This window comes from Sus scrofa, chromosome 12 (assembly GCF_000003025.6).
Source record: "Sus scrofa isolate TJ Tabasco breed Duroc chromosome 12, Sscrofa11.1, whole genome shotgun sequence".
Lineage (NCBI taxonomy): Eukaryota > Metazoa > Chordata > Mammalia > Artiodactyla > Suidae > Sus > Sus scrofa.
Window position 1 is genome coordinate 16,037,018 of NC_010454.4, and position 16,031 is coordinate 16,053,048.

Below are 16,031 nucleotides of genomic sequence, written 5' to 3' on the forward strand. Positions count from 1 at the left end.
TCAAGAGAAAATCATGACTCGAAAAGATACACATAAACCTATGTTCATTGCAGCTCTCTAAAGAGTAGCCAAGACATGGAAACAACTTAAATGTCCATCAGCAGAGGAGTGGATCAAGAAGATGTGGTACATATACACAATGGAATATTACTCAGCCATTAAAAGGAAAGAAATAATGGCATTTGCAGCAACATGGATGGACCTAGAAATTATCACGCTAAGTGAAGTCAGTCAGACAGTGAGACACCAACATCAAATGCTATCACTTACATGTGGAATCTAAAAAAAGACACAATGCACTTCTTTGCAGAACAGATACTGGCTCACAGACTTTGAAAAACTTACAGCTTCCAAATGAGACAGGTTGGGGGTTCAGGGGATGTGCTGGGGGTTGGGATAGAAACGCTATAAAATTGGGTTGTGATGATCGTTGTACAACTATAAATGTAATAAAATTCACTGAATAATACACACACACACACACACACACAAAGAGGGCTGTAGCTATAGAAGAGGGTGACCACTGGCCTGTGACCTTCAGTAGGGGAAAGCTGCCAAGGCCACACCACTGCCCAGCAGAGAGGGAACAGGGGAATAATTAGCCCAGCCGCTCTCTCCTCCCGCCCTCTGGACTCCCGCCAGGGCCTCTCATTGGCTGAACTCAACGGGGAGCCAGAGGACGAGGGGACCTAGTTAAGGCAATCCACTGAGATCAGCCTCTCAGCCGGAGAGCAGGGTGGAAAGCGGATCTGGAGGGGAAAATGGAAAATATATCCAGCACAGTAATTACGCTACACAGAAGCAGTGAAGAGTTTAAATTAGTTTCGGTGAGAACTTGACAGCCCATCAGAGCCTTTTGAAACTGCCCTTCATTATAATCACAGGGAGAAACCAGATCGACAGACCCACCCTGGTGGGAGACAAAGGTCCGAAGAACCACCGTGGGATACTTATCTGCTGCTGGAAAGCGGTCGAGGGCTCACATTTCACAGCAGTCCTGGCTGTTCCGACAGCCCGCAGTGAATTTCAGAGTGTCTGTTTGCTAACAGTCTCAGTTAAACTTGAGACACCCAGGAAGTGTGACTCAGACAAGTTCAGAAACTCTCCACAGACAAAGACTGGAATAACCAAGATTTAGCGCAAAGATACTGGGAAATACAGTGTCGGCTGGTCCCTGGGTGGGAGACCCCTCAGCCTGGTCGGGGAGTTGAGGGCCACACCTCTGCTCTGAGGTCCAGGCTTTCCCCAGAACCCCCAAAGCTTGGCTCCTCTGGGCCCTCCTCGCCAGCCCTCAGTGGTGTTCGCTCCTTAGCAAATGAGTTCCCCTCTTGAGAAGTGGAGCGGCTGATGCCAAAACTAGACACATACAAAGAAGGGGTCAAAACCAGAAGAAGCCTAGCACTGGCTTCAGTTCTGTCTGGCTCACAATTGACCTCAACAACTAACTAGCTAGCTAACTCACTCACTTTTTTTCTTGTGCATTTTTCCCATTTAGATTTACTTATTTATTTTTGCTTTTACTTAATTTTAAAAATCACAGGCGTTCCCATTGTGGCTCAGCAGGTTAAGAATCCAACTAGTATCCATAAGGATGCAGGTTCAGTTCTTGGCCTCGCTCAGTGGGTTAAGGATCCAGCATTGCCATGAGCTGTGGTGGAGGTTGCAGATGCAGCTCCATCTGGTCTTGCAGCAACTGTGGCATAGGCCGGCAGCTACAGCTCCAATTCGACCCCTAGCCTGGAACTTCCACATGCTGCAGGTGCGGCCCTAAAAAGAAAAAAATAAATTAAAAAAAAAATTTTTAATTACAAACACACAAAAACTTCCCATAATTGAAATTAAAATTTAGCCATGTCTTCCACCCCACTCCACCCCCATTAAAATACAGATGTCCCGGCCTGGCCTCAGAGATTCTGATTTAATAGGCCTGGGATGGGACCAGGGATCAATTTTTAAGTGGCAAAATCCCCTAACATAAAAGTTTTAACGCATTAACTGTTAAAACACGTGTTGAATGCCCATGTCAGATACTGTGCTGAGAGATACCACAATGCCAAGACTAACACTGCTGCTGACTCCTAATGGGAAAGCCGGCAATGACCCTGGTGTCCAGGGGATCAGGGCGAGGGAGCGGGGGCAGCTGCGGGAACAGCGGCAGAGAAGCCTGACCCGCTCTCCGGACCAGAGAAACACTTCCATGAAACCAACATTTAAGACCGAGGAGGAAAAAGAGGAGTGAGCCTTGAGCCACGAAGGAGACAGATACCTCCCTGGGCATCTGACCACAGATGGTGGGCACGCCCATTAGGTGCCCAGTCCGCAATGTCAGGGGTCTTCAAGATTGTGGAGGGCTTGGATTAACGTATGTTTTCCTGATTGGCTTCAATGCACCCGAGTTGGGCAGCATGAATCTGCCGGGGGCCTCTAAGACGGCACTGAAATCCCACATCCCTCCACCCCTTAGATGTTGGGTGGTTCCCATAGGTTCCCATAGGTCAAGTCTCGTTACCAGCTTCCCGCGGCTGCAGTAGGAGCTCTGATGGGCTGGCTAGAGGCCAATCACCCTCGCACCTGGGAAGGTCCCAGGAACTGCCTGAAGCCATGCTAGAACGTTCAGCCAGGCTGTCCATTTCTTCAGCAGATTATGTTGAGACTTTCCATGTGTCTCACATCTCTTGGCCCAAAGGAATGCTAACAAAGTGAAGGCGGTTGGAGGGGAGGGGACAGGAGAAAAGAAAGAAAACGTGGGACAGGTGGGCTGAGCTCCCCGCAGCTCCCATCCACGGCTTCTTCCGCCCTCCCATTCCCCACCCTCACCCCCACCTCCGCTTCCTGTGCTGCAAAAGGCGATGCGATTGGGTCAGGGGAGGGGCGGGTCCGAAGCAGCCAATAAACAACGCTCCAAAAACTAGCTCCTCCTACCCTTGCGGCACAAACACCCTGGATGGAAGGAACTCTTCTGATAACAAGTCCCTCCCACTTGTGGCTTAGAACCTAAGGCATCACTCTGAGTTGTCTATGAAACGTCTGCACTGATTGGGCAGCTCAGCCCTTTTGTCCGCATCGCAGGCTCTGTGAAGGGCACGCCTAAGGGAGCCGGCCAGGGAGACTGGTGGCACCAAGTGACGGTTCCCTCCCACAGACCAGAGAAGGGACACAATCGGCTGGAAGTGGCTTTTCAAATTATCTGCAGAAAACATTAGTGGATATTTCCCCATCTGCATGCCTCCGGGTCTTATTGAGTCATAAAAAGTAAATGATTTCCCTGAATGCTTTGACAAACCTGATCGTTCCAAGCCATTTTCTAGCTGATTGATTTGCCATTATGCATCGTTGTGTCTATGAGCAGAGAGGCTTACAGGCGAAGGGAGAGCTGGGAAAGAACCATGGCCAGCTCACAGGAGGCTGCTGCACCTCCCTTTGTGTGGAGGAGCTAACAGTAGGTAGGCTGGGAAGGCTTCCCAGAGGCCGTGGCTCCTGAGAGAGATGCAAAGAGGCACCGACTTATGAGGAAGGGAGAAGGAAGCCATTAAAACAGAAAATAAGTAGAAACAAGCAACTTCCTCTCTGCCTGTTCCAGACCAAGGTCAGAAGAGAAAGGCTAAAAAGCGGAGGCTAACTGCTGAGGACAGGTTGACCAGAACCTGGAACATTTAAAGATGGGTCCATAGGTCGGTTGAGGGGCCACTGAGCCAGCGGTCACCTAGATCTGGAGCTGGCTCAAATGCAGAAGGAAGAGCGCGTGGATCTTTGTTCAAGTTGGGCACCTTTTCTGACAGCTATTTTGTCCTGGAAGAGGTGTGTTCTAAGCCAGTTTCCCCAGCCGCCCTTGACCAGATGGGAACAGGGTCATGGGCCCATGAAGAGCCTTGGGCCACCGAGGGAGAAAGGAAGAGGCACTGAGGGGGCCACGGTGTCAAGTCCGAGCTTCGGTCATCCTGGGAAAGGGTTCCAACCCTTCCCAAGGGTGATGTAAGGACCATGCCCCCTGCCGGGGATTTCAGTCCTCGGGGGCTTCCTGAGCACCGTCTGGCCCATCCCTGATTCCCCCCACCCTGAAGATCTGACACAGGACAGATGGGGGAATAAAGCAGCAGGCAGCGAGGAACTTATTGGAGGTCAATGCGGGTCCATGAGACGAAGCTCTGCAGGACAGACTGCCGAGGACAGGGGCCACACGGCCAGTCCCTCCCTCAGAACCCCCGTGTGTTCTCAGCACCAGGGAGAAAAACACAGCACCACCCACCCACAGAGAAACAGCAAAAACCTTAACAAGTGCGGGATTCAGTGCGCAGAATCACCGCGAAGGCTCAGGAGTGAGGAGGAAAGGAATGAGTGGAGCCCATGAGGAGGACCAGGGACCTTCCGAAAGGCGGCAACATCGTGGCAGCTGTAAAGGAAGTTTGTGGACACATCCTTAGAAAGAAGGACAGTGGCAGAGGCGCATTCAGAACAGAGGCACAAAAACAAGGCAATGGACCACGTGAGGAAGAGCACGAACGAAGGGTCCAAGGTTCACAGGGCCATCCGAGGCCCTGGCGGCACCCACTCTCTGGGGGTTAAATGATACCGAGCAGCCAGGGCAGGTGGGGAGTCAGGGAGCCCTTAGCTGAGACCATCGTTAAGCCCAGTTGTAAAAGGAGAAACATCCAGACCTAAGGCCTGAGGCCCTTTCTCTGGGCAAATGAGTGATCTCGGACAGTCAAGCTCTCCCCGCATGGCACCTGTGTCCCAGGTCCTCTGACAGACGAATTTGCTTCCTAAGACACAGCTACTCAGAGGCCAGCAGCTGCTCACACACACACACCAGCATGATGTCCAAACCCCTGGGTGCTGCCTGGTGTGGTCCCACCTCCCCACCTCCCCAGCCCATGCCAAGATTTTTTAAACATTCAAAACATCCTCCCCATATACTCCAGCCACACCAGTGAGCAGAGTTTTGCCCAAGCTATGCCCTGCCCTCCGTGTTTGCCAGCATTCAGTGCCTCTGTCTGAAACCCTGAAGGCGCTCACAGCCACCTACCAAATCCCTTCCGTCCTTTGAGGACCATCAGAGACGCCGACCCCCACGTCACACACAGTCTCTCTCTTCCCCTTTGCCGCTGCATCGCAGCCCTGCACACATCCAGTTCGTATTTGGGGCTGTCTGTGAAGGAGGTGCTCTCTCCCACATCACAAGGTGGGGTCCCAGCAGCGTTCCCCAAACACCCTGCTCAAGGCCATGGCATTGTACCTACTCAGTAAATGTCCACAGCCTGGGACTGGGCCGGGAGCATGAAGCTTTCCCAGGTGTCCTCCACTAGGCAGTAAAACAATCCAATTAAAAAATGGGCAGAAGATCTAAACAGACATTGCGCCAAGGAACCCATACTGATGGCCAAAAAACATATGGAAAAATGTTTAACATCACTAATGATTTGAGAAATGCAAATCAAAACTACTATGAGGTACCACCTTACACCAGCCAAAATAGCCATCATCAAAAAGTCCACAAATAATAAATGTTGGAGAGGGTGTGAAGAAAAGGGTACCCTCCTACACTGTTGGTGGGAAGTACACTGGTGCAACCACTATGGAAAACAGCATGGAGGTTCCTCAAAACACTAAAAATAGAACTACCATACCATCCAACAATCCCACTCCTGGGCATATATCCAGAGAAAACCATAATTCAAAAAGATACGTGTACTCCAGTGTTCATTGAAGCACTATTTACAATAGCTAAGACACAGAAGCAACCTCAATGTCCATTGACAGAGGAACAGATAAAGAAGATGTGGTATATACATACAATGGAATATTACTCAACCATAAAAAATGAAATAATGCCATTTGCAGCAACATGGGTGGATCTAGAAACTATCGTACTAAGTGAAGTCAGACAGTGAAAGACAAACATCATATGATATCACCTATACGTAAAATCTAAAAAAAAAAAAAAAAAGGAGACAAATGAAATTATTAGCAGAACAGAAACAGACTCACAAAAACTTATGGTCCCCGAAGGGTGGGGGTGGGGTGGGGGGTGGGAGGGAAGGACTGGGGGTTTGGGATTGGCACATGCACACTGAGGTATATGGGATGATTGGCCAAAGGGGACCGGCTATATAGCACAGAGAACTCTGCCCAGTATTCTGTGATAACCCACGTGGGAAAAGAATCTGAGAGAATGGACATGTGTGTATGTTTGACTGGGTCACTCTGTTGTACAGCAGAAATTGTCACAGCCTGGAGTTTCCACTGTGGCTCAGTGGAAACAAACCTGACTAATGTGCGTGAGGATGCGGGTTTGATCGCTGGCCTCGCTCAGTGGCTTAAGGATCCACTGTTGCCACGAGCTGCGTTGTAGGTTACAGACGTGGTTTGGATCCCACGTTGCTGTGTCTGTGGCGTAGGCCAGCAGCTGCAGCTCCAATTCGACCCCTGGCCTTGGAACTTCCATATGCCGCAGGTATGGCCCTAAAAGAAAAAAAAAAAAAAAAAAAAAAAAAGAGGGAAAGAAAAAGAAAGAAAAGGAATTATCACAGCCTTGCAAATTAACTATACTTCAATAAAATTTTTTAAAAATTAAAAATCAAAAAAAAAAAAAAAAACAAGAATTCCAGGCTGGCTGCCTGGCCTCCACCCTGGATCCCCTTCCACTCTATTCTCTGGTCCCCCAGGGCAGCCCTCGCCTTGGGGCTTGGACCCCTGTCCTATTTCTTGACTCTTCTTGGCCTTGTTACCCTCTACCCCATGATGACTTTCTAGAGGCACCTAAGAGCTTTCTTTTCCACACGCAGGCACGAAATGAGCTGATGAACTCAGGCCTGTACCTGGTGCTGCTGCTTCACCTCTATGAACTGAGGTTTGCAGAACTCATGAGACTCAACCACACCCGGGTCGCGCAAGAGAGGGTGAGTCTGGCTCTGCCAGGACCGGGCGGCAGCCGGCCCACGGACCTTGGCGTGCGGCTAATTAGATGTGCATCTGTTGGGTCCTTGAGGTCACGTGGTAGGATCTGGTACTGTCATCACCAGGACTGAGACTTAGCGTAGGCACAGTGGCCCTCTGGCTGAAAAGTAAGCGACAGTCACATCATTGTTCACTGTTAAACACAGGAACAATTAATGATCATTAATGGCCATTTTAGCAAGTGAGTCTCTGGGGATATTCGCCCCCCAACATAGAGGCTGGCAAGGCCACAGGGGCTGGGTGTGCACCTCCGTGGATGCCCACTGCCCGAGCAAGCAGGTGTGAAAAACAGGACCCTTCCTGGTCCCCAGGGAAGCTGTTTATTTTGCTTTTGATCCCAGGGTACATTTTTCCAGCATCTGTGTGCATGTGTGCCAAGAAACAAAAAAACAAAGGTGCCGATGGGGACCCATTTGTCACGAGAGAAATGACAAAGTATTTACGAGGAATGATCATCTGTGGCCACCCTCCCTTTAATAAGAGAACCGGGGTCCTCTGGGAGGCCCTATGGCCTCGAGGGTAAAGCCTGGCTGGATTGGCTCGGCCACCAAAATGCAGGAGACGGTCGGGTCAGCCCCTGAAACGTGCAAGCACACACTTGGTCATTGCCAAGTGGAACTCCGAGCCCCAGGGGACTGCCCCCCCCCAGCTAAATGCCTCCCTGTGGCCAGACCAGGACAGGGGCACTTCCCTTACCTGAGGGCCATGCCAGGGGCTGCTAAGTGTGTGGGGTTCCCAGGACACCCTCTGAGGCCTGGGACCCGACCTTGCCTCACGGCCACCCCGTGCCTCTCTCTTTCGGCCTTCTTTTCTCTGTGTCTCCTCTTCTACCTCAAGTGAACAAGAGGCATCTGCTGGCAGCAGCCACGCCTGGAGGCTGGAAGCCAGTGACTCCAGGTGCTCTCCAGTGACCCTTTAGAGCCACCCCTGCTAGAAACGTGGGGTTCAGACCATGAGCCATAAGACTTTGAGATGGGTCCCTCCATTTTTCTGGCTTAACTTCTCCCCTTAGACCCTAAGCCCTCAATTAAGACAACAGGCTGGGTCTTTGCCAAGATATCGCCTCAGGAATCTCACCCTCTTTCTGACCCAGGCCTGTCCTTCCTTTAACTCGTCTGTAGTTTTAATGGTGACATAAAGTCCTCAGAGAAATACATTTTAAAAAGAAAAAGAAGTACAGGAAGCAGGAAATGATCCTTTGTTAACATTTCTATAACCTCATTTTCATTATTCCACATCTTTTTAAATGAACTTTTTATTGCACATTGAACTTCAAAGCGCCCAGGGTTTGATAGCGGTTACAGTCAGCCACAAGAGCAGCAATCAAACGCAACCTTAGCCTCCAGGACGGCGAAGCACACACAAGAAGGCAACAAACAGTACTACCCAAGGAGCAAAATCTAGGCCCTAAACCACTGACTCTGAAGAACTTTCTGGTAAAACCACCCTAGCAGAGGCGTGAGTGATGCCAGGAGTGAGTCGGGAACCAGGGGGCAGGTAGTAGAAAGGACAGGACAAGATCTCATCACAAGCTTCCATGTAATTCGATTCTCCCTGAAGTAGATCTCACCTATTTATTTTTATTTTATTTTTTGTGTGTGTGTGTGTGTGTGTCTTTTTAGGCTCATACCTGCGGCCTATGGACGTTCCCAGGCTAGGGGTTGAATCGGAGCTGCAGCTGCGGGCCTACACCACAGCAACGTGGGATCTGAGCCGCGTCTGCGACCTATACCATGTACGGGAATGCCGGATCCTTAACCCACTGAGCAACGCCAGGGATCGAACCTGCTTCTTCATGGATGTTAGATTCGTTTCCACTGAGCCATGATGGGAACTCTGGATCTCACCTGTTTAAACCACCAAGCAATAGCCAGTAGAAATAACCAGTCAAGAGGTACCTGCGTGAAAGCAGGAAAACCAAAGGCTTTTGTCAATTTCATACTCTTCTGGCCCTGAGTCTCGGAATTAGAGAAAATACTCAGACTCGAAAGGTAACGTTTAGCAAAAGACAGGCACTGTGATGGGGAAGAAACCCTCCTTCCCTCCCTTTGCCTCCCAGACCTGGAAAACCCACTCATGCCGGGCATCTGGTTGTGTCTCAGTAAGACAGCCGGTGATGATGGCCTGTCAGTGGTGGTCATTCCTTCACTCATTCATTCATGCCCCAGCCTGTTTCTGGTGCTGAGATGGGCCTCTGGGAAAGTGGCTACCAGACATAATTCCATGATGTCCCTTTCTTTGAGCTTATGGTCAAGTTGGAAGATGAGCCTTGACTTCCATATTTAAAAAACCAGGAAATATTCAGTAGCCCTTAGTCAAGAAAACCAGCAGACCCAGTGAATTCCCAGAGGTTGAAAAACTGACAACCCAAGATCTTCCCTGACTCTGGCTTCCTGGGGTTTCCAGTGATCCCATAAACATAATTTGTCTCCCCAGGGAGGTTGCAAGCTTTTTGAAGGCAAAGCCAGGTCTTCTACACCTGTCTCTCATGAGGCTGAGCACACAGTGAATGGTATCTGACTGCTGACCAAGTCCCAAGCACTATGGATGCCAGGAGCATTGAGTGGTTACAAACTTGCTAAATTACTGCCAGATAAGGAGAAGTTCTGCTGGGAGTTATGGGGGCAGGGTGGGGGGAGGATGTGTTCACTGGCAACCTGGACATGGAACCCATCTCTCTTTTATATGCCACTGTCCTCCAGTGCCTAGAAAATGCCTGGCACATAGTAGGTGTTCAGTAATATTTTGATGCTCAGTGAACTGATGAACCAAGAGCTGCTTTTTCCAGGAAGAGGGTCTTGAGTTATATTTTGGAGAAAGTGATAGCACAAATTTGTGGAGAGAAAAGATTTTCTGCATGCCTACTATGTGTCAGGTTCTAAACTAGATTTTGAGACTATTAAGGTAATCAAGACCCACCTTGCTGCCTAAAAGGGACTCAGAGTCTAGAGAGAGAGATGTGTCACCCAGAGCATCCACAGGTGCCTTGAGTTATGACCGAAGATGGAGCCAGATGTGGGGGAACCCAGAGCAGAGTTAGAGGACATGCAGGGCCACCGTTGTCACCCCCTCCTTCCACTCCTTCTCCAGGGACATAAGCAAGCGTTTCGGAGGCCTTGCTTTTATCCAGTGAGGTCGTTGTACTCTTTGCCACCAGTTTTGCCCCTGCTTTGGGAGCCTGGGGACAAAGCTGCTTCCGTTTGGTTCTTATCAGCTGTTCAGCTGAGGAGGTGATGGCTGAGGTGAATCTTGGAGAGCTCAGCAGAGGGACAAGGGTTGGCAGGGAGGGAAAGGGCATTGCACGCGGAAAGAAATGCAAAGGCTCGGAACGGAAAAGACGTGCGTGCTGGGGAAAGTCAAGTCGAGTGTGGCTGGAGCGGGCAGGAAGGGAGCAGGATGGGAAGGGTTTGTGTGCGGCTCTGGACGGCCACCGAAGGGGTGGCTCTGGGCGTTGGCAGGCCAAGAGATGTGCATTCCTGAGAGAGAACTGCAGCCGCTGGGTGGAGGGGGGCTGGAGACCAGCTGGGCGGCTGTTGCACTGGGGCAGGGTGAGGGAGCAGGGCCCACGTGGGGAGCACAGGAGATGGGGGGACAGATTTAGGTGGCCGCAGAGAGAGGTACGGGCTGAAGGGAGCCCTGTTGTTCTCTGCCAATGCCCAGCGGAAACGGGCCTGTTCTCAGTTCCAATGCCACACCAGCCTCACCTGACACCACTTGGCTCTCCCTTTAATCTCTTGGGGACACAGGGCTGTCCTGCGTGGTGAAGCTAAACGGACCTGCCTCCCCCGCTTTTTGCACCCACATGGGGCACTCCGGTAATCAGGGCCTGCACCCCTGGGGTGCCCTGTCCTGGGCTTCCGCCTAGCCATGGGTTTTGTCTATACCAACCCCCCAGTGAAAGGACCCTGAACCCTGGATTCCTCTCCCTGCCTGACCAAGGCAGCTCCCCGGGACCCCTTAAATGTCTAATTTGCTGAAGTGGGTAGAACAGAAAGAAGTGTGCTGTATTAACACTTTGCCTGTAGGAAAATGTTCACCTGTAAGGGGAGCGGGTGGGATTGCAGAGGCCAGCCTGGGAGGCAGGTAGGGGCCTGAAATAGCTCTGAAATCCCACTGGATCCTGTGCGAAGCAAACGGACTTTCTCTCGGTCCTCTCCATGCACACTGTTTCTATAAAACCGAAAACCCTCACCCCAAAGGATCAAAGCTCCCCAAAATATGCAAGGCCTAGGCTTGGCCCACACTTGGGAAAGCTTCCCAACTCACCAAGATGGCACTTCCTAGTAGACAGATGCCAGCACCTGGCACAGCATCTAGAGGCCAGATGAGGTCGTCCTAGCAACCGGAGAAAATGGAGACCCTGCTAGAACAGTCCTGATGTATAATTTACCAGGTACCTGGGACTGCTACTCTAGAAGAAATTCCATCCTTCTCTGCCCTCCCCCGGCCTTCTGGTGAGAGGCCCCTGGGGGCCACAGATACCGCCACATTGGCCAGGCAGTTGCCCCAGTAACAGTGGCCGGCACCCCTTGTTTTGTCCCAGCCTGTCACAAAGCCCCTCTTCTCCTGGGGGAAGAGCACCAGCCCTTCTGCAGGGAGCCCACATCCTTGCAGCCCTGGCACAATGGGCTCCCACGGAGTACACAGTGTTTCTTATTGTGGCATAAAATGCCATAAAGTCAGAACAAAGAGGGAGCCCAGAGCCTTGATGGGCCTGCTGCTTCCTGCCGGGCAGAGAATGCAACCGATTGTTTAAAAGCCAGGGGTGAGGCAAGTGGCCAATTAGCATGGCCTTCACCCCCAAGGCCTGCAACTGTGACCACCAGGATGGGATTCTGCTGTTCAGATCAATGGCTGAAAGGAAATAAGTCTGTTTTCGCTGCCAAATTTAGAAGCCCTGAACCAGCGAAGGTGACCTGGGCTCTATTGCGACTGTCTTTAGAGGGAGGCTAAAGCCCACAGGCACGAATATCGACACTGCTCTCGGCACCTCCACCTGTTTTCTCTGCCCCTTTAAGGTGATGCATGGGGTTTCTAGAACATTCTCAAGGCTAGGGAATGACACATCTGTTCACAATTGCTTTAGCAAAAGACGATTCACTTTTCATTGTCTTCTTTCTCATAGTTGTCAAGAAATTACCCACAACCCAGACCGGAAGAAAATGAAAGTAGGTTGAGGGGGGATCAGCCCTGCCACGTTGAGAATGTTTGCTAATTTGCTCTCTTTCTGTGACTGTGTTGCACCTCATACCTTGGAAGGAATGACCACCACCCAGAGGCAACAATAACCCGCAGAGCTAGAACCTCAGCCTCAGCGATCTGGGAGGCAAATCGGAGGAGGCTGGATGCAGAGGAGATAAGAATTTTACCGCATCCTGAAAGCAAGGGGAAAGGCCAGCAGAAGGTGGACAGTCTCCTGGGGTGCAGGGTGACTTGCCGCAGGCTTATTCCTTTCCCTTTGCTGGGGTTCTCCAGCACCCAGTACTTGGGGAGCCTCCTGGGTTTTCTTCTAAACCCTAGAAGGGCGCCAGTTCAGCCATTTCCTGAAGAGACCACGGTACTTCACAAGGTAGAATTGGATTTCTTGGGTTTTCTCACCCTTCAGCCCAATCAAGTGGGTCTGCAGGATTCAGACAGAAGTAGAACCAGGAAAACAGATGTTGGGAAAGGGCAAATGAAGCAGCACAGCTGTCTTCAAGCAGGCTCATTAGCCCACAGAAAACCCATCTGAAGAAAAGGTGCTCAATGAAAGCAGGAGGGCTGGCAGTCAGACTCAGGAAGAACTTCTCCATCATCAGCTGGGAGAATAAACATTACCGTGAACTGGACGGGGGTGGGGGGAGTGACAGACAATTCCATCCCCAGAAACCGTTCTTGGGGGGCGGAATTTCACAACGGCAGCCCTAAAAGGTTTAGAACAGCGGTTTCCACACTGGCTTTGCCATTAGAATCACCTGGGGAACTTACCAAAAATACAGATTCCTGGGCCCCTCCCAGAGATTCCGATTCAGGCGACGGGGTGGGCCCCTGGTGATCCTGACGCCGCCGCTCACGGTGATGCTTTGGGGAACCCCCAACAGACCCGCCCGGCGGAGAAGCTGAACCAGCTCCAAGCTCCGCAGGGTGGGGCCCAGAGGGCGACCCGAGAGAACACAATCTGTTATTCGGGGCACGCAGTCCCGAGAACCCGGGCTGACCATTTTCAGAGGGCGGAGGGCCCTTCCCTCCGTTCACAAAAGAAACCCGCAGAGTCCTAGTCCCGCGCGACCGCGGGGATCCGGCCGAGCCGGTTGAGTGCCCAGCGCCCCCTCGCGCCCGCGCAAGGCCCTGGGGCCACCGGGGGCGGCCGCCGCGGCGCCTTCGCCTGGGCCGCCCCTGAGCGGCGGCTCCCCCTCTGGCGACGGGGAAGGGAGAGCCGGCAGGGAGCGCTCAGCTCCAGGAAGGACCTTTGTGTGCGGGCGCACACACCCCCTCTGCGCCCGGCCTCGCGGGTCCCCGGGCGGCATCCGGCGAGAGCCCCTCCTCCCAAACGGACCCTCGCGGGTCGGCCGGGAGGACTCAGTGGCCAGAGCCTCGGGACAGAGCCTCGGCGCCGCGCCCTTCCCCAGCCCCAGCCCCGGAGACGCCCGCGCTCTTCCCGGTTCGGGCAACCTGCGGCGGCCGGGCGCGCCCGGGTAGTTCCGACTGGGCAGGGGCGACCCCTAGTGGCGAGTGAGAGCCACTGCTGCCCTGCCGCGCCGGGAAGCGCTGAGCCATGGAGAGCCCCCTCACCCCGACCCCTGCTTGGGGATGAGGAAGGGGCACCTAGGGCCTCCAAGCCTGAGCCCCAGGGGAGAGTGACTTCTCCAGAGGCAGGAAAGGAGCAGATGGTCCTCTGATGTCATTTACCACCCTCTTCACGAAGCTGGGACTGGTTCTAGGATCCACCCCCTTCCCAGTCCAAGTCCCAGTCCCAGTCCCAGTGTAGGGACTGATTTCCAGTTCCACCCCTGGAAACAGGTCTAGGCCCTCTCTACCTACCCCCAGCCCTGCACACACCCCAGGCACTGGCAGGGGCAGCCGTGAACAGAGGGACAGTCCTGGCACACTGGCCAGACGCAGCCCTCGCCTGGCTTCCCGCCCCAGCCATGATCAAGACAAGAGCCAGGGCAGCCAGAGGCAGATCCACATGCCTCCTGCCCTCCCCCCGGGCCACACTCTTCTTTGGTCCCCAGCAGCCTGGCATAACTCGCCTGGCTGGCAGCACTTTGTTAAGACGTGTTGCCAGAGCTGAGTCACAACTGTGACCTGCTGCCCTAGCTCAATGCAGGTAAACAGGGAGGAAAAAAGGCAAAACATCAGGGCACACCAGGTGGCACAAAGAGATGCCAGCCTCTCTGTGGCTCTGCAGTGTCCATGCCAACCTTCTCACTGAGCACCCCGTCCCCTGCACCTGGGGACTGAAGCCACACGCAAATGCCAGAGGTGGCACAGAGGGAAGGGCAGCTGGGGGAGAGTCCCTGGCTAACAACCTGGCCCACCGCTCTGTGACCCTGCCCCACACACGATGGCTTCCCAGCTGGCACAATCACTGTCACCACAGCCAAGTCCAAGGCCAGGGAGGGGAACAATACTTTCTGCAGCCACCAAGACAGGTGTGGGTAGGAGCAAGCAGGAGGGCTTTCAAGCTAAAGTCTGGTCCAGGGCACCTCCCCCCATACATGCAAGTCAGGGCAACTAGCTTTGGGGGAAATAACAGGAGGGGGTGAAAAATGGGGGCCGCTCATGGGGCTGGGGCTTCCTTGTGGTGGAGATAGAAGCTGAGCCGGCCCAGGTAGGGATGGAGGAATGGCGATTACGCACTCCGCTTCCAAAGAGTCAGGAAGCGCTCACTCGAGCCAGTGGGAAAAGAAATATATTGAGAACAAGTGTTTCCCCAAGAATAAAGAAAAGCCCCCCACCCCACCCTACCTCCTCCACTAGGACCCCACTGCCCGTCTCACTGCCTCTCTGCTCTCCCAGCCCTCATCACATGACCCTCTGCTGCCAGCCAATTTGATCTCTGAAAGACTGCGGGTCTCTGTCCACCACACTGTTGGAGGGAGTGTAGCGCGTGTGTGCGTGCATGTGTGCGTGCATGCGTGGGTGTGCGTGGTTGTGTGTGCGCTTGTGTGGCAGCTGGCCGGTCACCGGGGCTGGAGACTTGGGGAGGGGGGCAGGGGCAGCAGTGCCGTGGCCCTTCGTGGCAGATCCCACTCCGCTAGGGCTCCGCAGCCTGAGAGATGATCTTGCTTTCCAGGGTCCGAGTTGGGAGATGGAAATGAAAGCAACATCTGTGAACGCAACGGCCGGGTCGTCTAGCAAAGGAGCTCACTGTGGAGCGGGGCGGAAACTTCTCCCAGCCGCCCTTTCTCCTTCCCCAGGTGCCTCCCTTCCTCCTCCTCTTTACTGATTGAAACCAGTGTGTTCACAGGTAGCTTTTCACCTTGTGCCACTCTCTCTTCTTGGGGTCTGGCCCGAGCATCTACGGACGGCAACCGCCAGCAGCCCAGCCCCACACAGCTCAAGCCAAGCCAGCTGGGCTTGGTGGGCCCCACAGGCTGCCCTGCTGCTGCCCAGAAGCCCAAGGGCACCCAGCAGCCCTGGCAGGCCTGGGGTCCCTCTGCTGAGGGCGCCTCTTCAGGCCTCATGCCACCCCGAGTGGAATCAGTAAAATGACTTTATTCACCCAGCTTCGTCTCGTGCTCATTCCTGTCTCCTTGGACAAAGGCTTGGGGGCCTCAAACTTGGAGCAGAGGGAAGCACGTCTCAAAGCCCCACCCATCCCCCACCTCTCCTTGCTCATCCCTGCCACTAGGAGTGGCACGTCAGGGACCTCACGAGCTGGGACAGGCTGACTGGGCAGCCACCCTGTAGCTACCCGCTTAGGAGGGCCAGGTACATGGGCTCCACACTTTTCTCCTAATTACATCTTAGGACCCAAAGACCAGATCAGGAGTTAGGGTGGAAAAAGCACAGAGAAACTAGTAAGAAAATAAAGTGGGGGAGGGAGAGGGAGAGAGGGAGCGGGAGCAGTCTAAAAATACTAAAAGATGGGG

The 16,031-nt window shown here is 53.1% G+C and overlaps 1 protein-coding gene and 1 long non-coding RNA gene across 5 annotated transcripts in view; one reads left to right on the top strand and one right to left on the bottom strand.

Moving 5' to 3' along the window:
• Positions 1-15,292, bottom strand: part of LOC110256164 — a 65,709-nt gene extending 50,417 nt beyond the window's left edge. For 2 of the 4 annotated variants that reach the window (XR_002337436.1, XR_002337434.1), the window contains exon 1: positions 12,922-15,292. This is a non-coding gene — a long non-coding RNA (uncharacterized LOC110256164). Of the gene's footprint in view, positions 1-2,509; positions 5,379-12,921 lie in introns of those variants that run through there. The other 2 variants (XR_002337435.1, XR_002337439.1) reach the window with 2 other exon arrangements.
• MARCH10 (membrane associated ring-CH-type finger 10) overlaps positions 1-15,428 on the top strand; it is an 82,531-nt gene extending 67,103 nt beyond the window's left edge. Inside the window, exons 9-11 of the mRNA XM_005653890.3 lie at positions 6,783-6,896; positions 12,080-12,122; positions 15,233-15,428. Coding sequence (XP_005653947.1) covers positions 6,783-6,896; positions 12,080-12,122; positions 15,233-15,294 — 219 coding nt within the window. The 3' untranslated portion in view covers positions 15,295-15,428. The remainder of the gene's footprint in view (positions 1-6,782; positions 6,897-12,079; positions 12,123-15,232) is intronic.